Genomic DNA, 22,524 nt, shown 5'->3' on the forward strand with positions numbered 1-22,524 from the left:
TTTCCTTAGAAAATACAGATATCTTTTTTTAAGTCCTAGAAAATATCTTAAGCTTTAAAAAAGATATTCAGGGAAATTAAATACCACACGTCTTCAATACTAAGACATTGATTTTAAGATACATCATTAATTTAATAATAGCTTTTCAGAAAAATCCAGGACATACAATTTTATACATCACATTGAATGTTTAAAATGATTATAAGATGCATTTCAACTTCATGAATGTTTTTTAGATAAAATGATAATTACAGTAGTATCACATTTTGCAGAGAAGTGTAGGTAAGTAAGATTGGAGGCTTGATTCTCCCCCTTTCATAAATGAATACGTATGTGCTTGCAAATTGTGAAGGATCAGATTCACGTGCCTCTGGCAGGAATATTTACAGGAGAAAAGACAATCACAGGTAAGCCCACTGCCCACTAGAAATGCCTGCACGAGTGAAACATATTCCTCCTGAGGGATGCAAGATCTCACCTTATTTGGAAATGGAAATTTGGTTGGTTCCACTTTGCCAGGTGCTTGAATGGCAGAAAGTGGTGGAAGCCAGGTCATCTCCTAAAGGACGGGATAAAAACAAACAATATTGTGATACAGACAGTATTTAAAATCAGCGGTATGTAAAGCAGCTGTACAAATGGGCCTTCATAAGGCAGGGAAGGGTTAAAAAATGTACAAAGGCTGAAAGAATTTAAAAAAAAGATGTGAAATTCACTTTTATGATTTCATTTCCTAATTTTACCAATTCTTGACTCCTTGGCTCTCCCCATGCTCCCTTTATACCTTAAAAAAGTTTGCAAGGCTGTCCTATTTTCACTTCATTTAAGGTCCTGAGTAAAAGGACAATCTAGTAGCAGAAGTTCTATGGAAAATGCCACATGAAGGAGACTTGGACTTGATCCCACAGAATTCACAGGGTGTCTCCAAAGAAATGCATAAGGTACTTTTAACTTTATGGATCTTTATTAGAGGAGTTATTTATACAATTAGAAATAAAGTATCAGTTCTCAATAAGGCCCACACATCACTTTGGTCTTCATAAAATGTCATTCACGGAGAGTGAAAAAACAAATCACGCCTATGAAAGACAGAGACAGAATGGTGTCATTTCTTATAACACAGTACTAAGAACACAACATGAGCTTAACATGGAATAATTTCTCATACACTTTTTGACACACTTTCTCTAAGCCTTGGGAAAGGGAGAGAGGGGTTGTTTTATTCACTTCCAGTATTCACCTTCAGTTTCATCTCTGGAAGGGAGTTCCAATCAATAAATGATTACAGAATTACATTGATTTCTGATGACCAGGATGCCAACTTGGTGTTTACGAATTAGATCTGAACCCTATTATTATTATTATTTTTTTTTGAGATGGAGTCTCACTCTGTTGCTCAGGCTGGAGTGCAGTGGCGTGATCTGGCTCACTGCAACCTCCGCCTCCCAGGTTCAAGTGATTCTCCTGCCTCAGCCTCCTGTATAGCTGGGATTACAGGTGCCTGCCACCATGCCTGGCTAATTTTTGTATGTTCAGTAGAGATGGGGTTTCACCATGTTGGCCAGGCTGGTCTCAAACTCCTGACCTCGGGTGACCCGCCCACCTTGCGCTCCCAAAGTGCTGGGATTACAGGCATAAGCCACTGCGCCTGGCCGAACCCTATTTCTTGATTTGCCTGCACTTCCAAACCTAAGCAAGCACAGAAGCAGTGGTCGATCCATTTTCAGAAAAGTGAGAAATTCTCTCGCTTGAGGTGAGGACATTTCCTTACCTCCCTTTGGCGGGTGGGTGTTGAAAAGCGATTCTGTCAGGCTTTTGGAGTGAAAGAGCTCTTGGGAATGGTCGGGCACCTTCTTTTCTTGGGTCATTCACCTCCCCCAAGCACCTCAGATAGTGCAGAACCCACACAGGAAGCCGTGGGAGGGCGAGTGTGTTCAAAGCCATGCGGGAAGGATTTACTGACCCCGTATCATCTCTCCCACACCACGACACGTGACACAGACAGTAGGTGGGTTAGGCACATACGCATTCCAGGTGTCCCTTCTCCATTCTGCTGTTACCAACCAATTGTATACAGTTTTATACATCACAAAGCAAAGCAAAGGCGGATCCAGTGACCCTTTAAACTGTCCCTCTCTCCTCCCATCTCTGCCCTGCTGGTGCCTTGGTCTCCCTTTGAGGAGGCTGATAAGCAGGACTGTCAAGTTTGTGTCCACAGTGGCATCTTTGTCCACGGAGTCAAGGAACTATTCGTCATTCTCAGAGTTGGGCCACCTTGTCTAGGACCTGGTCAGCTCTTACCCAGAGTGTTGCTACCCGATTAAGAAAGCCATGAAGACACAAGTGGGTTTTCCACACCTTGGCTCTCCCATAGGGCCATCTCTCCTCTACAAGGTTTCTGATTTTACCCTTCCATTTTCATTACTGGAGAGGATATGTGATTTTGCTATAAGTGGCCTCAAATCTTCTGTAGAGAAATTATTCATCAATTACAAACTATTAAACCAATTGTCCTTTTCCTCTTTTGTTGACTGTCTGATGTGTCCCTGAGTCCATCCCACTGCTAATCAGCCACTCAATAGCTTCCTTTGCAATCACTCTTTTGCTTACACAATTTACACCATATGATCCTCAGGGGACAACACTGCGAAGTACAAACTAATTACTCATGATTAAACATCAGACTTACACACACCACCCCGGTATGTCTATGTTAACTTTGCATACAGACTCCCTCTGTGTATCAGAATGCCTCACATTTGTGCAATTTGTCTCTGACTGTAGCTAAAATCCAAAAAGTTAAACTATTATTTCAGTGTGTCCTCCAGCAACTCAAGAATAAATAAAATGAAAAGTCCATAAAAAATGAGTAACAGTACTTTCAAAAGAACACTTCCTAGACCAACAGCTTCTTACAACTGACACTTTCAGGTTCAAATCTGTTTAATACACCGTTTATCCAAGAGTGGAATAGCAGACAAGCTTTGAGATACCACTAAGCTGTGATTCTTAAGGGTGGAAACTGTCCTCCTGATCTTTGTACCCTAATCAGGGTCCATCCCTGAGCACCCACTCATTCCCTGAACATTTCCTGAAAACTTACCATTGGCAGGCACTGTAACTGTGTCTTATGTACACGAAGTGCTCAGTTCAGCATCTACTGAATTTGAAAGTTAGGGTATAGGCTCTGGCTGTGGCTATTATCAGTCTTTCTTCTCTAATTCCAGCTATGCTTGTAATCAATCTTTCCATTTCTTTCTTTCTTCCTTCCCTCCAACTCACCTATTCATTAATCCAATAACCACCCAACCTCAAAAGCAATATCCACAGAAGGCAGATGACACATTCTCTTAGCTTGCTGTCCTCATGCAAATACCCCTTCTCCTTTGAAGCTCTTGCCAGGTGGTTTTGGACCCTCACTAAAGATGAGCTGCGTCTTTTTCTGTCCACTCCACCCCTTTAAATCAGACTAATGGCTCCCTCCAAAATTGCCTCCTGCCCTCCCTACCTTCATGATATTTTCCTATTTTTTTTTTTTTTTTTTTGAGCTGGAGTTTTGCTCTTGTTGCCTAGGCTGGAGTGCAATGGCGCGATCTCAGCTCACCGCAACCTCTGCCTTCCAGTTCAAGCAATTCTCCTGCCTCAGCTTCCCGAGTAGCTGGGATTACAGGCATGCGTCACCACACCTTGCTAATTCTGTATTTTTAGTAGAGATGGGGTTTCTCCATGTTGGTCAGGCTGGTCTCGAACTTCCGACCTCAGGTGATCCGCCTGCCTTGGCCTGCCAAAGTGCTGGGATTACAGGAGTGAGTCACCGCGCCTGGCCCCTATTGGTTTTTAAAGGCAACTGGGCAATCTTATGGGCACCCACAAGCATTTCTTTTCACCTTCTTGACATGTTCTTCTTCTGAGTCCATCTCTGCTCCCCTCAAATTTTTGGCTTCACAACCCTGACTTTAACTCTGATCTTTGGACTTCATCTTGAAGATTCGGAATCTTGGCTTTTCCCAGTCTACTCTGAGCCAGCTCATTCCAGGGAATCGCCAAGCCCTATTTCTCATCCGGTAAAAATCGGCATATTAAATTGCTCTTGAAATTCAACACCCAACACTAGCCACCTTGCAGACATCTTAGCTGGCTTCTCCTACACAAGGGGAGAATCAATGGTAGGTCCATACAAATCTGGATCAAGCCCTCATGTCTCCAGTTTTGGACCAAGCTCTCATTCTGGCTTCTCTGATTGTATGCTTGGGCTCCTTAGGAAAGGTAACTGTGCACAATGGTGGGATACAGAAGTAGGACATGGACTTCTCTAAACTTGGGCCCTCCTTTCCTTCTCCTTTGAGGCTCTTGCCAGGTGGTTCTGGATCTTCATTAAAGATGATCTGCATCTTTCTCTGTCCACTCCACCCCTTTAAATCAGCCTAATGGCTCCCTCCAAAATTGCCTCCTGCCCTCCCTACCTTCATGTCTTTCTATTGGTTTTTAAAGGCAATTGGGCAATCTGTTGGTGGCTTGGGCCATGCGGCTTGGGCAATCCTTGAATTCATTCCTAGTCTGTTCCTTTTTCTGAGTTCCTCAGACGTTCTTTCCACATTGGTGATTTTTCTTGAGCCTCACTTTGATCCCTGCTTTCTCACAACAGGTGACCCTGCCTCCTATGGCACTGAATAAACAAAGGCTCTTAAGTGTAAATGTTTCCCAAGGACAGACCTGTGGGTGTTCATGCCTGACCCCGTTGCCTTCCTTCTGGTCTGACTGTAAGAGGCATGAGCTCCAAGCTAATACCTGCCTGCACCCTCTGTCTGTTCCTCTGTCCTTGGGGATCTAGTTCCATCAGTATCTCACTGGTATTGGTTTAACATCAATCTTTCCTTCTCCACTGGCTTTTTCCTCCAAGACTGGCAAATGATCTCAGGCCTCAGCCCTTCCTGACACTGTATTCCTCCTCCAGCTGATCTTCATTTCTCTATTTCTCTTGATAGCTAACATTCTCAAAGAAGTCTTTATACTTGCTGTTTTGACATCCTCACCTACCATTTCTATTTTTTACTTAAGATTTTTTGTTGCAGATTATACACATAAGAGTCCATATAATATTGTGCATGTGTGTGTGTAAGCTTAAGATTAATGAAACGAATACCTGTGAACTCATGACCCACCTTCACATTTCCAAGACCTTAGCAACCACTTTCAATAGAAGCAGCCCTGACGTAACTCCTTCTGTTGTCAAGGGCATTGGATTTCCTTGAATGCTCATTTCCCCCTGACTCTCTTCCCCCGTGGCTCCCATGCTGTCCTTCTGGCCCAGCTCCACTCTCAGAGATCTCATGCTCATTCTTTTTTGCTGAAACTTCTTTTCTCTCACAGTTCCTTGGGTGTTTTGTGTTCAGCCTTCCTCTCACTACCCTTCCTTCCCTGGCTGATCTTGCTATGTGGCTTTAAAAACCATCTGGTATGCTGGTGATGCCTAAAAGCACATCCAGGTCTAACGTGCCCACTCTAGATGTCTACTGAGCCACTCAACCTGGGGGCTCATGAGCGATTCAAACTCACCATGTTTAAAGCTAAACTTACACACCACACAAACTTTTCTTCTTCTTGTACTTTATATGCTGGTTAATGGCAGCAACATCTATTAACTCTTCAAGTCAGCATACCTGGAGTTATGCCAGATTCCTTCTCTTTCACTCCCTCTCTCATAATAATAACAATAATTCTCATTTATTAAGCATTTAAAATACATTATGCACGATTTTAAACGCTTTATGTGATTTACTTAATTCTCATACCCACCCTGAAAGGTAGGCTTTATTATTTTCTTACTTTATAGATGAGGAAACTAAGTCACTAAAAGGTTAAGTGATTTGCTGAAGTTCACCCAGCAGCTGGACTTAACCATATCCTGGGCTACCTCTAAGTGGATCCAAGACCTTGTATATTCTAGCCAACTCCTAACTCCAGCCTCTCAAGCTGATATCCCCTGAATATACCATGCTTTGCACATGCTGGTAGCACCTCCCAACCTCCTATTGTTTGCTGGGTTGTTTACTCATCAATCAAGACCCAGCTCCATTTCCTCCTTTGCTATGAAGTCTTCTTTGGCCAAACCAAGCCACTGTTGACTCAACCTTCCTTTGTGCCACATTTCCCACGTACAGGTCTCTTTTAGAACACTTGTCCCCTCTAATGTGGTTACTTGTTTATACATCTGTGCCTCCCCTCTAACCTGTGATGAACCCCTCAAGGCTGTGTATTTTTTGTCTGGTGGCCCAGCACCTAATACAGAGCCTGGAGCAGAATGGGTGCTCACTTCATTTCTGAACAAATACTGAATTGAACATTCAGCATTGAATCTCTGCAGTGTGTCTACCTTTCTCTCCTTTCTGTTACCTGAACTGCCATCCTAATCACACCTTCATTATCTTTAACCTGAAGTACTCTTATAGCATCCTGATTGGTTCTCTGTCTTCTGTTAGCAGTCCACCCTCCACATTGCTGCAAACTCAATTTTCGTAATTCAGAAAAACTTCACTGCTCTAAAAATCTTCACATGCGGCCGGGCACAGTGGCTCATGCGTGTAATCCCAGCACTATGGGAGGCCAAGGCGGGAGGGAGGATCACCTGAAGTTAGGAGTTGGGAGACCAGCCTGGCCAACGTAGTGAAACCCTGTTTCTACTAAAAATACGAAATTAGCCAGGCGTGATGGCACGCACCTGTAATCACAGCTACTCGGGCAGCTGAGGCATGAGAATCGCTTGAACCTGGGAGGCAGAGGTTGCAGTGAGCCGAAATCATGCCACTGCACTCCAGGCTGGATGACAGAGCGAGACTCCATCTCAAAAAAAAAAAAAAGCTTCATATACATCATCACATCACAATGATGATGATGATGGCGATGGTGACGCTGAAGATGATGACGGCTCCTATTAAGTTTTAGTTTTCAAAATACTTCCCCATGCATTTTGTCACTTATGCCCAATCTTTAACGCAACAATTGCTATCTCCATAGTACAGCAAGGAAGTTAAAGCGCAAAAAGATTAACTGATTAGTCTAAGGTCACTCAGTTCCTAGGTTTGGCCAGATAACTCTTTACTCCCAGTCCAATATTTGTTTTCCACTCTATTGAATTTACCCTCAGAATCCTCACCCTAGTACTCAAGACCTTCTACAATAAGGTCCCAGTCTTCAGCTTCATGCCTTTTTATTGCTCTACAAATACTCTACCTACAAGAAAAACTAGCCTCTGCTTTTACTTACACCATCCCCTTAGTGTGTGAATACCCTTCCTCATATGTCTCTGGGTCTCTTTTTATCCATTAAGGCTCATCTCAAACATCATTTGTGTCTTGAGGCTTTTGCAGATTTCCCTTCTATGCCAATATAATAGGACAGTTCTCTGCTCATGCTCCTCCAAAGCACTTATTTCTTTTTCTCTTACATTCTGTTTTGTGTTATAGTTTTATGAATATATACTTCAATCTACACCCAACCATTTATCTCTCTTTGAATGCTCTTTCTCCAATGTAAAATAAAAGCAATACTTAGGAATCCTAATAATCTCTTTTAAGAGCATTCAGTTTTACTAGGCATAATCCCCAAATAGGAATTCTAATAATCCCTTTCAAGAGCATTTGGATTTACTAAACATAATCGCCTAAAGAAGTAATATAAATTTCCTCTGAGAGGGATATTATCTACTTATCTTTGTGGAGACTGGAACATCTTACATAGTAAGTGCTCTATATAAACTTGTTGAATTGAACTGAACATCCACATTTCAATGCAAACTTGCTTGCTAATTTTGCTTTAATTATAGCTAAGTATTTCCGTGTGATTTTTCCATCTAACAAATTCTACTAACTACATGAAGGAATAGTAAAGAAAATATGGTCACTTAAAGCATTCAGGTCTGTAAGAATTTCCAAAAACATAAGAATTATTTCTATGATTTTAATACATTTGTAATGTAATGCAAATACAAAATGTGTTATGTAATATACATACAAAATGTAATTTATGAGGTACAATGCTTTTATAAGATTATCCATTACATTAAAATTTCACACTAGAACTGCATGGGAAAATCAAGGGCGAATAGACTATCCTGATTTCCTCTTCTATCACTTGCTAGCCTCCTGAGCTTAGGTAAGTCACATGCTCAGTAAACTACCGTGATTTCAAGCTGTGGACTTTATGATCAATCAGATCTCAGTTTGTGGTACCTTACAACCAGAGGAAATGGGGATATAACTATCCCATGGTTTAGTCATAAAGATTAAATGAGATCATACATACATATATATATAAAGAAACTAGTATAGTTCCCCTCCCATTTAAGCATTCAATAAAAGACAGTACTGATTAATATCAAGCTGAGTTTCTGAATTGTCTCTAAAATGAGAAATATAACTTCACTCTGAGCTTTAGTTGTTGGGAGTCTGAGATGAGAGAATATATGGGAAAGAGTTTTTTAAATAAAAGAATATGTATCATGCAAATGTAGCCTGTAATTAAGCTAGGATTATTAATGCAAACTATGTATTACTAAAACAGAAAGATATTTAAAGAGATTATTATGATTCCTAAGTATGATCTGTACTTTTTATTGGAGAAAATATCCATAAGTTTTTTCATAGAAACAGATTTCTGACAAAATAATAGCAGTCAGTGGGATAATACGATTTGATAAAAATGTATTTCATTTGCACCTCATTTCTGGTAATGACTTAAAATATAAGCAAAGGTAAAATTTATCATTCCTGCTAAAATTGCACTTAGCTTGCTCCACATTATTTTATCACTGAGAAAGAATGCTATTTCATTACAAGGACACTGATCCCACGTCACTGTAGCCATGGTCCTCACCCCTGCCTGTGTTCCCCAGTTCACCCCCAACCACCCTTTCATTGCTGCTTTGCCTCTATTGACCTACTTTGGCCATCCTTTAACCACTTCCCAGACCATAATGTAAGAGGAAGAGAAATGTAATGTTTAAAGCCACTTACTCCAAAGTCTAGCTGGCGACCTTCGGATCTTATAAACTCCCCTGCCCTTTCTTTGCTTTGTCTGCCTTCTCTCCTTTTTCATTTTCTTGTCACTCAGGAATAAGCCTGCACCCTATTCCCCTAGTCTTGAGAGGTCCTCAGTTTTGCCCTTGGGGTTTCTTAGTCACCTGCCCTTTTTTTTCCTTTTTTTGAGATAAAGTCTCACTAAGTTGCCTGGGCTGGCCTCAAACTCCGGGGCTCATATGATCCTCCTGCTTTGGCCTCCCGAGTAGCTGGAACACAGGTGCAGGCTGCCATGTCCCACTCCTTAGCCTTTTAGATACTCCAGGTGATGGAACTGAGAATCCACATATCTGCCTCAACACAGCATCGCCAGTCCCTTCTCCCTACACAGATGTCTAGTTACTCAAGAGATACATTCAGGTGACTTCTTTTTTTTTGTATAGTCTTATAATGCCAAGACTCTTTATACTAAATATACTCACTTTTCTCCTAAAATGAAAGAATAGATGGTTAAATGATAAGGATACAGAATATTGCTCTTCATAACTGTCTAACGTTTTCTCTATCCTCCATATCCCAATTTTTAGGAGGTCATGGGCACATGGGCCAGTTTCCATTTTCACGTCTACTCTACAGCAAGACTGACGCCAGTCTCCAAGAACCCACACCCTGATGGTGCATAGACTTTCATGTGCTCAATCTGCACAACGCCCTCCATGTAGCTGATCACTTTTCTGATGCCAGCTGCCTCTGCCTGTTTTAGGACAAGTGACAGGAGGCCTTGGGCATCCCCACCTCACGTAGCAGCTCTTTGTTACCAAAGGAGAGAAGAAACAAAAATAGAATTTTAGCCTCAAGTTAAATCTTCTAGTTCAGAGTGTGCAGCTAAGAAGACCTGCAAAGTCTATTTAGCTTACAATAGGTTCAACTAGAAAAAATTTAAGCCATGTTTTCATTTCCCCATTAAAACAAGTGACGAGAAAAACACTTTTCCTGGTCTCTCTCCCTTGTCTGTCGCTGCCACAGGAGTGTTCCATCTCGAACACTTACTATGTCACCTTTGCTCCAAAGTTTCCAGTGACCCCGGTCCAATTGTTCAAGATGCTCTGCCACATGGCACCATCAAGGACCACTGTGGCATTACCGCCTGCTGCTTTTCTATACACTGTCTTCCCCAAGCCTGATGTCTTACTTCCTGTCCTGCCCCAGGCTTTCCTGCCCCCATCTTGTTTCTGTTTTCCTTTCACGTTATTCCATCTCACTTACCTCTGCATTCTTTCTCATCCTGGCCTGTCTGTGAAGGTGACCTGTGCTACCCTGAGCGAGCCCTCTCTACCCTCCACTTATATATAATCAATGCCACTTTTTTTTTTTTTCAGATGGAGTCTCGCTCTGTCACCCAGGCTAGAATGCAATGGCGTGATCTCAGCTCACTGCAACCTCCGCCTCCCCTGTTCAAGCGATTCTCCCACCTCAGCCTCCTGAGTCCTGGGACTACAGGCACATGCTACCATGCCCAGCTAATTTTTGTATTTTTTAGTAGAGACGGGGTTTCACCATGTTGGCCAGGCTGGTCTCAAACTCCTGACCTCAGGCGATCCACCTGCCTTGGCCTCCCAAAGTGCTGGGATTACAGGTTATCAGCCACCGTGCCCGGCCAATGCCACTTATTTAGCAACTACATGCTACTCAGTGCTGTGAGCTTTCTTGTCATGTGTTACCACTATCAGAATATTTTTAAAATCCCTACTAGATTACAAACTCTTTGAGGGAAGGGATCATGTCTAATAATGCTCTTATAACTCCTCAAAGGCCTAGCACAATGGTCAGAATAATAGGAATTAATTGAACCTCTCTGTAAGTCTCTTTTCTTGCCTGTGAAATAATGGTAGCAAGAAATTACACTGGCTTCACCAAGCGTATGTGACTGTTGCCAGGATTGAAGGATCTGCCTGGCAGATGACCGCAGTTAACTCCAGAATTCTTTGTGCTCAGAAACTTACTGTTTTCTAAACAAGACACGGGATGAATTCTGCGACTCGGGAATAAAAATGCAAGATGCTCACGTTGATGTTTATGTGTGGCAGTGGCTGCTGATCACAGCGTGATTTCATTTTCAGTTTCTGTATCAGAATAATTATTCAGCTTTTCAGTTCTTCTCACACGTATTATTCGTGTTATGACACTCTTATCAGATAAGTGCTGCCAACAACAGACATGGTGATTTTTACAACACTGCATCTCATCTAAATGCTGGCAGCTAATGCCACTGTACCTGGTGAAGAGGAAAACACCCCTACGGGCCTGTACCTGGGACACCAGGCAGTAGCCCTGGAGTAAGATCAAGTGGGAGACACATATTCCTTCCCTAATGGGACTGCAGTGTGCATTCTGCCTGTCAATCCATTCCTAGCATTTGTGGGCAAAGACCCAACATTCCCCTTTAAACACAGATTCCAGGGTCAGGCTTGAAGGCTCAGAACTAGGAAGTCACACTTAAAACCTTTAAGTTGGCCTCTAACTCAACAAAAATTCACAGACAACCTTATTTTACCACTCTACAGTAAAAAACAAACAAACCTGTATAGTTTGAAAAGTAATAAATATAATGCATTCATATTGATTAATAGTAACAGGCCAGGAACGGCAGCTCACGCCTGTAATCCCAGCACTTTGGGATGCTGAGGTGGGAGGATCTCTTGAGCCTAGGAATTCTAGGTTTCCGTGAGCTATGATTGCACCACTGCACTCCAGCCTGGGTGACAGAGGGAGACCCTGTCTTTAAACACAACAACAACAACAATAATTAGCATTTTGATGGAAATACTACTGATTGAAAACTTTTAGGAAAATGGTAGCTGCTGAAAAAAGTGCCTTTAAAAAATATCTATTTCTCATAGTATAGCATAGGCTGCTAAAATGCTAGAAACCAAAATTGCAACTGATTCAAACACAGATACAAACCAGCAAATAACCAAAAAGACTGCAAAAAAGAGGGTTAACAAAAATCGTAGCAAAATCTTGTTTCTTCAATCTGAAAACCCAGGAATATGTCCAGTTTGAACTGAAACAGGCCTGAGAGGGGGATTCCTGGGAGCTGTACACGTGTTTTCTGGTCTTATACTGACCCACTGAATGACAGGATCTCAGAATGGGACGCTGATTAATCTACTTCATTGCAGTGCCTGAGCTTCTGAACTCTGCCCCTGCCTGCGATGAGGTTAATCATCAAGGGATAAAATGGGGTAACAATCAATAGAATCAGTTTGAGAGGCAGCTTTCAGTTCAGGTTTTGCAGACTGACAAGTACGAAAGTAGCCATTCAAACTGGAAACACTGAGGGTAACTCAGACCTGTGCATCCCACTTGCTCCTTGGTCTGTAGATTCTCACTTATCTAAAAGAGGCCACAGGGCATCTGGCCTTTCATTACTTCCTCTACATCATCAAAAGCACTCCTTATTACAGGGAAGTCAATTCCATGCCATTGGAGACCCTACCTTTCACCTCCTTGACTTCAGCTTCCCTGGAAACTGAACCCTCCACAGAGAGGATTAGAACATTGAGAAAAGTCAAGATACAGTCTTCACCTTAAAAGTTTGTTTCATGCTAGATCCCTTAATTTTGGACCTTTCTGGAGAATTCTTGTTCTCGTTTTGCATTTTTCCAGCTTTCTTTTGGGGCAGAGGATGAGAGTCACCTGTCTTATTGTCTCTCTGTATCAAGTACATTCCTGTTCTATTTATTTACTTGAAACTTTTTTGAACAATAAAAATGAAACACTAAAAAAATTTATTCTTCGATCCACCTGGTTTTCAATGTTCATTTTATTACTTGTGTTTAAAAAATAATATGATTCTCATTCTTTAACTTGGAGATTGTTTTTAGAACTGAGCATTGCATTAAAATATTCAAAGTAGTAACATTTAGATTGGGTCTTCAGAATTTTAGGAAGATGGTTTTGCTGCTGAGTATACAGCTGCACAGACTGAGTGACTCTTGTTAAACCCAGGTGACTCCAACTTCACCACGGAGTCCCTGCTGCAATATACAGACACCTGCTAGTTTCTGGCACTCCTTCAAATCTCGTGCTCATGATGAGAAGCAATAATTGGCCTAATTTTAAATTTTAAAAATGCTTTTTTTGACAAGCAAAAAAAAAAAAATTAAAACATTTGAGGGGCACTGAGAGAATTTCCCAAATTCTGAATCTGGGGCTGACACATCACTGCGTCATTTCTGAGCCAAATCCTGTCAAATCGTGTTAACTCGAGGTTTACAAAAAGTGAGCCAAATTTCTGATCAGCTCAGGAGAAAATGCACGTTACTAACTATGCCACTGACACTTTATTTCTGACTCACATAATACTTTTTAGTGGTAGCACAAACACCCAGAAGTGAGCCTTCCTAACAGACAAATAGATGATCGTTGAACTAACTGTGGTTTGCGACAATCAAACCACTCTTTCATATATACTTAAAGGAAAAGATGGCATTATTTGGGACAGACTGGAAGACTGTGGAGGCTGGAAGGAGAAGGGGGTGAAAATTACATTCTTGGCCATGTTTTCCACACAACCCATTCCTGAACCCCTTTCCACAGACAATTTGGAAATGTGCATTCAATAAAACCCCTGTCGCAATTGCAGAGAAGCAGAGGGTAGAAGAGATCGGGCTTGGAGTCAGCATCTGGGAAACCTTGTATAATTTTGGCCTTGCCATAAACCAGCAGAATGACCTCGGGCAAGTTTACTTTTCCGATTATTAGTGTCCTTATCTGTAAATTGGTATCAATCATTCTATCTTGCAGGATTACCTGAGTGGTTAGTGATAAATATACAAAGAACCTAGCGTAATAGCTGGCACATAGTAGGTGCTCATAAAAAATAATTATTGCTGTATTACTACCTTTATAACTAGTGTTGGCAGCTTCTGGATTCGACCTGGTGAGGAAAGGGGATAAATATAGAAGACGTTTATGAATTTGTTTTTTAATCTATTTTACTCTTTAATTATTTAATATTTAACTGGTTAATTATTCATAGTCAAATAGAAGGCTTAATAAAAATGTGCTTATTAAACAATAATTTGCTTCCTTAACTCCCTTCACCACTGAAGCAGCATGTCCATAAAGGGAAGGAAGAATGCTATCTCAGGGTCTGGAATTTTTCTTCAAAGGGATAGTTACTAGAAATCAGCATGCATCCTCTTTCTAGTTTGGGGCTCTACAGATTAGAAGCTTTGCCCTCATGCTATAGACTACCCTTGCAGGCACCAGCTTGGGTAGTATAGGAGGTGTTAGGCAAGCTGGGAGTGTAGCGGGAGGCTACCTGGCTATGATGACAGGGCAGTGATTACTGTCCAGGCAGGTGGCTGAGCAAGGTGACAAGCCTGGGCAAGAATAAACCCTGGAAACTACTGGGGCCAGGATCAAAGTTCCCGGTCAGGTGGGACTTCTGGTTTACCAGAGGGAAGGTTAGGCCAATCCTGCCGAAGGCACATGCCTTTCTCCCTTTCAAATGTTTCCCAGCTAAACCACTTCCAAATGAGCAGGCTTCTACTAACTTTATGCAAGTATTTTTCTCAGTTTTGAGAGGTGATTTATAAATCACTGAATGGCATTGCCCTAGGACAGCAGGGATGTCTCTGGGTCTTAAGGATGAATGCGAAGGCAGGATGACTTTATAGGAAACAGAAAATGTCTACTAACATGCTCCAGATATTGACAGTCAAATCCAGAGGCTGGAGGAAAGCTGGTTAGCCTTGGAAAAACCATCTTTTCTTTTTCTTTTCTCTCTCCTTTTTCAGAAATAAGGTTAAACTATCCTTAAGAATAAGAAGGAAAATATTAAAACATTCCCCCCCAAAAGTTCATAGATCTTCAAGAAAAGAGAAGTTAGGACCAAAATATAAACAGGATGACAACTGCTTTTATTTGAAGAAAATAGAGTTTTCTAGAAGACTGAATCAGTATAGCCTGATAAAGTGCTTCTCCATTGGGAAAAGATATTCTATGGGAGCAAACAAATAAAGATAAAAGAGGAAGACATTAAATTAATAATGGCTAAAGAAGGTGAGAGCCTGAACTCACTTCCTAAACGTGTCTTTAAAGAGGGAGCCAACATGATCTCACAAGAGTCTCTAAGAGAAGGTGAGAAGGAAGGTTCTTAGTACTCAAGGGCAAATAGGCAATCTACAAATTTCAGACGAATGTTTTCATCCCTCGATGTTCACTGACAACACAGACGCAGTTCCCTGTTTTGAAAAGAGGTCTAACAATCATGCTGAACAGTCTGAGACTTAATAGAGCCAATCAGTTCAGTTTCTATTAGTGCACCTGTACACTCAGGCATGCGTTCAACCAAACACACATTTAGACACTCAGACTACTCCAGGTCTTGGGAAACAAAGCAGAATACAACAGACATGGCTCTCAGGAGGTGTAAGCACCATGAGAGGAGAGAAGCAATAAACAATGAACAAATACATGTAAACGCAACAGATCTATATTCGAACAGTTGCTGCGTGGGTCTGATGGGTCTAATTAGCATTTTGGCAAAGAAGCAGCATGAGAAGGGCATGGATTCTGTGTCAGACATTTGAGGGGCTGGCTTGTGGAAAAGACATTATGTGTGGTTTAAAGCTACAGGGAAGATTTTGGTTTTAATAAACTTCCTAACAATTTCTGTCAATAAACATTCCACAGGTGTTTTGTGCTAAGCACTGTTCCAGGTGGCTACATTCTGGTAAAATGAGGTAGACAGTAAACATGTATATGACACTACGTAACATCACACGTTGTAACCCAAAGCAGCATAATTTGGCATAATGTAATATAACATAGTAACCATTAAAACTGTGCATCAGTAAACTGGCCATCACCATCAGTAAAATGGTGAGCTGCGGCCGGGTGCGGTGGCTCACGCCTGTAATCTCAGCACTTTGGGAGGCCGAGGCGGGCGGATCACGAGGTCAGGAGATCGAGACCATGGTGAAACCCCATCTCTACTAAAAATACAAAAAATTAGCCGGGCGCGGTGGCAGGCGCCTGTAGTCCCAGCTACTCAGGAGGCTGAGGCACGAGAATGGCATGAACCCGGGAGGCAGAGCTTGCAGTGAGCTGAGATTGCGCCACTGCACTCCTCGAGGCATTTGGGATCACAAGCAGAGTGGGATGTCTCTGGGAATCCCCAGCCTGGAGCAGCTTCCTCTGACTTTGGTGGAGCCACATGCAGGGCTCAGGGCAACTTCTGCTCTCTATTCTTAACCTTCCTTAATTGTTGTGTCTCAATATTTTCAGTCTCAATTCCTGACTCAATGAAGTTCTTAATTTCATATGTGATCCCTGGTGGGTTTGGGACACATGATTTCATTTTAGTTTTTAACTTAATTGAAAAAGTATTTATTGAAAAAGTATTTCCATAATATTTTCTGCTTAAATAACATATGCTTCTGGTTAAAAAGTTAAACATCGCAAAAAAAATAGCAAATGCAGGAGAGTGAAACCCCCCAAGATCCTAACACCTGCAGATAATGTCAATGGCGAACAGTGTTAAGCACTGGGTACTTATCTGATTTTTATATACATGCACTAAGATGGGGATTATGTTAATATATGTATATTTAATGAGGTCATACTGTTTGGTGATATACTCTTTTTCACTGAGCATCTTTCCCAGCACAACATACAAATGTGTCTTCTTTTTTGCAGTTATTATTTTGGATTGGTTCATCTTAAAAGTCTTTCTACCTAAGAATAGTTTACACACCATAGTTACAGTGTTGCAATATTCTGTTTTTCTGTGTACTTACTGTTACCAGTGAGTTTTATGCCTTCAGTTGATTTCTTGCTCATTAATGTCTTTTTCTTTCAGATTAAATATCTCCCTTCAGCATTTCTGACAGGACAGGTCTGGTGTTGAGGAAATTCCTCAGCTTTTGTTTGTCTTAGAAAGTTTTAATTTCTTCTTCCTGTTTGAAGGATATTTTCACCAGATACACTATTCTAGGGTAAAAGTTTTTTTCCTTTAGCACTTTAAATATGTCATGCCACTCTCTCCTGGCCTGCAAGGTTTCCGCTGAAAAGTCTGCTGCCAGATGTATTGGAGCACCATAGGATGTTACTTGTTTCTTTTCTCTTGTTGCTTTTAGGATTTTGTATTTATCCTTGACCTTTGGGAGTTTGATTATTAAATTTCTTGAGGTAGTCTTCTTTGGGTTAAATCTCCTTGGTGGTCTCTAACCTTCTTGTCCTTGGATATTGATACCTTTCTCTAGGTTTGGGAAGTTCCGTTATTATTCCTTTGAATACACTTTCTCCCTATCTCTCTCTCTCTCTGCCTCCTCTTTAAGGCCAACAATTCTTAGACTTGCCCTTTAGAGGCTATTTTCTACATCTTATACCTGTGCCTCATTGTTTTTCATTCTTTTTTTCTTTTGTCTTTGCTGATCATACATTTTCAAACAGCCTGTCTTCAAGCTCACTAATTCATTCTCCTGCTTGATCTGTTCGGCTATTAAGAGACTCTGATGCATTCTTCAGTATGTCAGCTGCATTTTTCAACTCCAGAATTTCTGCTTGATTCTGTTTAATTATTTCAATCTCTTCGTTAAATTTATCTGACAGAATTCTGAATTCCTTTTCTGTGTTACCTTGAATTTCTTTGAGTTTCCTCAGAACAGCCATTTTGAATTCTCTGTCACATACCTCTGTTTCTCCAGAATTAGTCCCTGACACCTTATGCCTTATCTAGTTCATTTTGGTGAGGCTGTTTTCCTGGATGATGTTGATGCTTGCAGATGTCACCGGTGTTTGGGCACTGAATAATTAGGTCCTTATTGTAGTCTTTGCAGTCTGGGCTTGTTTGTAGCTGTCCTTCTTGGGAAGGCTTTCCAGGTATTTGAAATGACTTGGGTGTTGTGACTGACACTGTATCTGCATTAGGGGGCACCCCAAGTCCAGTAACATTGTAGTTCATGCAGACTCATAGAAGTACTGCCTTGGTGGTCTCGGATAAGATCAGGAAGAATTCTCTGGAATACCAGACAGAAACTCTTGTTCTCTTCCCTTACTTTCTCCCAAACAAATGGAGTCTCTCTTCCTCTCTGTGCTGAGCAGCCTGGGGCTGGGGGTGGGGTGACATAAGCACCCCTGTGGCTACCACGACTGGAACTGTGCTGGGTCACACCTGAAGCCAGCACAACACTAAGTCTTACCCAAGGCCACTCCCTGGCTACAGCCTGTATTTGCTCAAGGCCCTAGGGCTGTATGATCGGCAGACGGTGAAGCCAGCTGGGTTTGTGTCTTTCCCTTCAGGGCAGCGAGTTCCCCCAGCTGGGTCCAGAGATGCTGTCTAGGAGCCAGGGACTGAAGTTAAAAACCTTAGAAATCTACATGGTCTTCTATTCTACTCTGGCTGAGCTGGCACTCAAACTTTAAGTCACAGTCCTTCCCATGGTCCCCTCTCCTTTCCACAGGCAGAGGAGCCTCATCCCAAGGCCACCACCACGACAGGCCCACAGGGATTACTGCCAGGCCACTGCTGATGTTAACTTAATGCCCAAAGGCCCCTCAGTCAAGTTGTGGTGATTGCTGCCTGGCCTGGGACTCACCCTTCAGGGCAGTAGACTCCCCTCTGGCCCAGGGAAGGTCCAGAGATGGTATCCAACAGCCAAGGCCTGGAATCAGGGACACCAAGAGCCTGCTTAGTGCTCTACCCTGCTGTGGCCAAGCTGGTACCTAAGGTGCAAGACCAAGTCCCTTTTACTTTTCCTTCTGCTTTTCTAAGCAGAAGGAGTCTCTCACTATAGCCACCACAGTTGGGAATGTGGTGGGTCTCACCTGCAGCCAGCAGTCTCAGAGTCTCACCAAGGCCCATGGCATATGACCTGGGTATCACTGCTGGTTATTCAGGGACCAAGGGCTCTTTAAGTCAGCAAGAGATGGATCTTGCCAGGACTTGGTCCTTCTCTTCAAGGCAGTGTCTCCTTCTGGCCCAGGGTGTCTCTCTAGAAATGTTTTCTGAGAGGTAGGGCCTGAAAATGGGGCCTCACAGCTCTGACTGGTACCCTATCCCTCTGCGGCTGAGCTGATAACCAAGATGCAAGACAAAGCCCTCTTTACTCTTGCCCCTCCTGTCCTTAAGCAGAAGGAAGGGGTCTCTTTTGAAGCTGGAAGCTTTGTTGCCTGGGTTTGGAGGAGGGGTAGTGTAAGCACTCCCTATTCACAATAGCAAAGACATGAGATCAACCCAAAGGACCATCAATGGTAGACTGGATAAAGAAAATGTGTACATATATGCCACAGAATACTATGCAACCATAAAAAGGAACAAGATCATGTCCTTTACAGGAGCATGGATGGAACTGGAAGCTGTTCTCCTCAGCAAACTAATGCAGGAACAGAAAACCAAACACTGCATGTTTTCACTTATAAGTGGGAGCTGAACAATGAGAACACATGGACACATGGATGGTGCGGAAAAACACACACTGAGGCCTGCCATGGGGGATCATCAGGAAGAACAGCTAATGGATACTGGGCTTAATACCTGGGTGATGGGTTCATTTGTGCAGCAAACCACCGAGGCACATGTTACCTATGTAATAAACCTGCATATCCTGCATATGTATCCCAGAACTTAAAAAATGAAGAAAAAAAAAAAACAACAGAGCAATTCAGACTCAACAGCATGCCAGGGAAGATGTCTCAGCCCTGGTGTCCTGACAAGAGCAGTTTCTGAATAGGAAGAAGGCTGGCACAAATGGATACAGCAACACATTCTAGAGATGCAAAGTTCCAACAAAAGCATTTTAAAGGTCACCTTGTTTATATAATATTTATGTTTTAAGACCTTATGATTCCCCCAATATTTCAAAGCTCTCAGAGACAAAAGAATAACATGGTATAAAGAAGTGGAACTCGGAATGAGGAGACGTGGACTCTGGTTTCAGAGCCACAGGGAACCGTGGAATCTGGAGGTGAAGACAACCCCAGGAAGTGACGTATTTCTAAATTTTCTGATGAGGACACCCGGCCCCAAGAAGTTCTGTGAGCTGCCCAAGGCCTCTCAGTAATTTGTGATACAGCTAGAATGCAGGGCAGGGGCCACTGTGTCCTTCTATGTTCCTTCAGTCTGCAAAACAGTGATAAGAATAGCTAATTGGGGTTTTCTGAGAAGTTACTGTATTGGAAACCATAAATATGTCATTTAATGAAGAACAATGAGCTTCGGCAGGATTTCTTAAGTGTGAATGCAGTCGACATGCAGTATTCCTGCCTTCTTGGTTCTCTCGTCTCATACTCAACTCTGGTCCCCTTTCCCATCCTCCGCCTCAGAAAACAAGAAGTGGGACAAAATAGGAAAGGAGAGAAGAGGAAGAATAAACAAGAAATGGGACAAAATAGGGAAGGAGAGAAGAGGAAGAAAAGAGTGATGATGAGCCCTGGGCGAGGTGGCAGGGGCCTGAGAGGCAGGGAAGGCAAATGGGGAGCTTTGTTCTGACCAGGCCATGTGCTTGGTCTGTGGGGCCTCTGGCTTCCCACTGGTGAGTCCTGTGAGAAGAACTGTGATAGTCTAAGTGTCTGCCAAAAGAAGGGAGTGAATTAGATGTAACCCATTCCACCCTGCCTCAAGAACAATGTACACACAAATACATGTCAGGATTCTCCCTGAACTTTACACAGAAATTGCCTGGCTATGTTCAGCTCTTCTGAGGGAGAGAAACAGAAAGTATTTGCTCTGGAAATCTTGTATCAATATATAACCAAGATCTTAATGTTTTCAGACTTGCCCCTTCCTTTTTCTAGCATTTGTTTTTTCTTCTGTATCTCCTCAGGAAGATATGGTGGCAATTAAAAGAAAAATTATGCTGAACAGCCTGAAGTGATATGGCTAAGCCTAGCACCACTTTTATTTCAGAGTTAACCATGACTTAATTCTCAAATTGCTTCCCAACCCTGGGAAGTTAAGGTCCTAGTCTCTGGCTAATTCTAGAACCATCTATCATTAAATGAAGTTGAACAAAAAGAAGGGGCGACTGCAGCTAAGGGAAAGGCCGTCAATCCTGACACCAGATTAATCTTCCCCAAATGCCTTTCCTGCCTGAGAGGGTTTGTGGCTGCTTGTTAGACTAGATCCAAGTTCTCAGCCTTGTCTCAGGCCTACCTGGCCATTGAGTGTCTCACGTGCTTCCCACCATTCCTCATGGGAGCCTGGGTTCAGACTGGCCGGGTTCCCACTCCCGTTCACAGGAAGGAGGCTCTGTGACTTTCACCTGCAGGCTCTGCTCACCCGTTGTCACTTCCCCATCCACATCCTACTCTTCTATCACATCTTCCTTCAAGAAGACTCACACTGTTCAGGAAACACCTGCTCACTGTCTCCTTAAGTTCCTTTCTCTAAATGTCTACAGTGTTAATAGTTTATAGCACTCAGCCCACTGATTGAGACCACAGCTAAGTTTCTGAGGGCAGAGACCCCCTCTGTTTAGTTCACTGCTCCTTCCCCAGTGTCAAGCTTAGCCAGGTGCTCATTAAAGAATTACAAAATGAGCAAATGGTTACTTGACTTGTGAGGTAGGATAAGACAATGAGACTGATTCTTAAACTACTTGCTGTAATATAAATTCATATAATTTTTTTTGTTGCTACAAAGCTGTCATCTAGGCAGGTGAGTCTTTTATTACTAAAATGCTTGGAGTGCTCAAACGTTTTGGGAATTCTTCTTTGGAAACTGTGCTACGTCAATTCCTGGGGTTGGGGTTGAGGTGGTGGGGGTGGAGGTTGGTGTGATGGGGGTGGGGAATCTCAGAGTTAAGAGTGGATATGAATTAACAAAGAGACAAAAGTCACTCAGGGCCAAGCCTTAACTGAAGTGGCTGATTAAGCTAGTGAGAGCAGTTCTGGATCAAAACTGATCAAAAGTCAGTCCTATTCAACATAGTATTGGAAGTTCTGGCCAGGGCAATCAGGCAAGAGAAAGAATTAAAGGGTATTCAAATAGGAAAAGAGGAAGTCAAATTATCTTTGTTTGCAGATGACATGATCCTATATCTAGAAAACCCCATCGTCTCAGCCCAAAAGCTTCTTAAGCTGATAAGCAATTTCAGCAAAGTCTCAGGATATAAAATCAATGTGCAGAAATCACAAGGATTCCTATACACCAACAACAGGCAAGCTGAGAACCAAATCATGAAAGAATTCCCATTCCCATTCACAACTGCCACAAAGAGAATAAAATACCTAGGAATATAGCTAACAGGGGAAGTGAAGGACCTCTTCAAGAAGAACTACAAACCACTGTTCAAAGAAATCAGAGATGACACAAAGAAATGGAAAAACATTCCATGCTCATGCACAGGAAGAATTGATATCATGAAAATGGCCACATTGCCCAAAGCAATTTATAGATTCAATGCTATTCCCATTAAACTACCATTGACATTCTTCACAGAATTAGAAAAAACTATTTTAAAATTCATATGGAACCAAAAAAGAGCCCGAATAGCCA

The 22,524-nt window shown here is 42.2% G+C and overlaps 1 protein-coding gene across 10 annotated transcripts in view; it reads right to left on the minus strand.

Annotated features, from left to right (window-relative positions):
* AFF3 (ALF transcription elongation factor 3) overlaps positions 1–22,524 on the minus strand; it is a 569,022-nt gene that overhangs the window by 208,186 nt on the left and 338,312 nt on the right. For all 10 annotated transcript variants that reach the window (XM_063695620.1, XM_063695617.1, XM_063695621.1 and 7 more), the window contains one exon: positions 479–559. In XM_063695620.1, coding sequence (XP_063551690.1) covers positions 479–559 — 81 coding nt within the window. The remainder of the gene's footprint in view (positions 1–478; positions 560–22,524) is intronic.

The sequence above is a fragment of the Gorilla gorilla genome, chromosome 12 (genome assembly GCF_029281585.2).
Source record: "Gorilla gorilla gorilla isolate KB3781 chromosome 12, NHGRI_mGorGor1-v2.1_pri, whole genome shotgun sequence".
NCBI classification, from domain to species: Eukaryota; Metazoa; Chordata; class Mammalia; order Primates; family Hominidae; genus Gorilla; species Gorilla gorilla.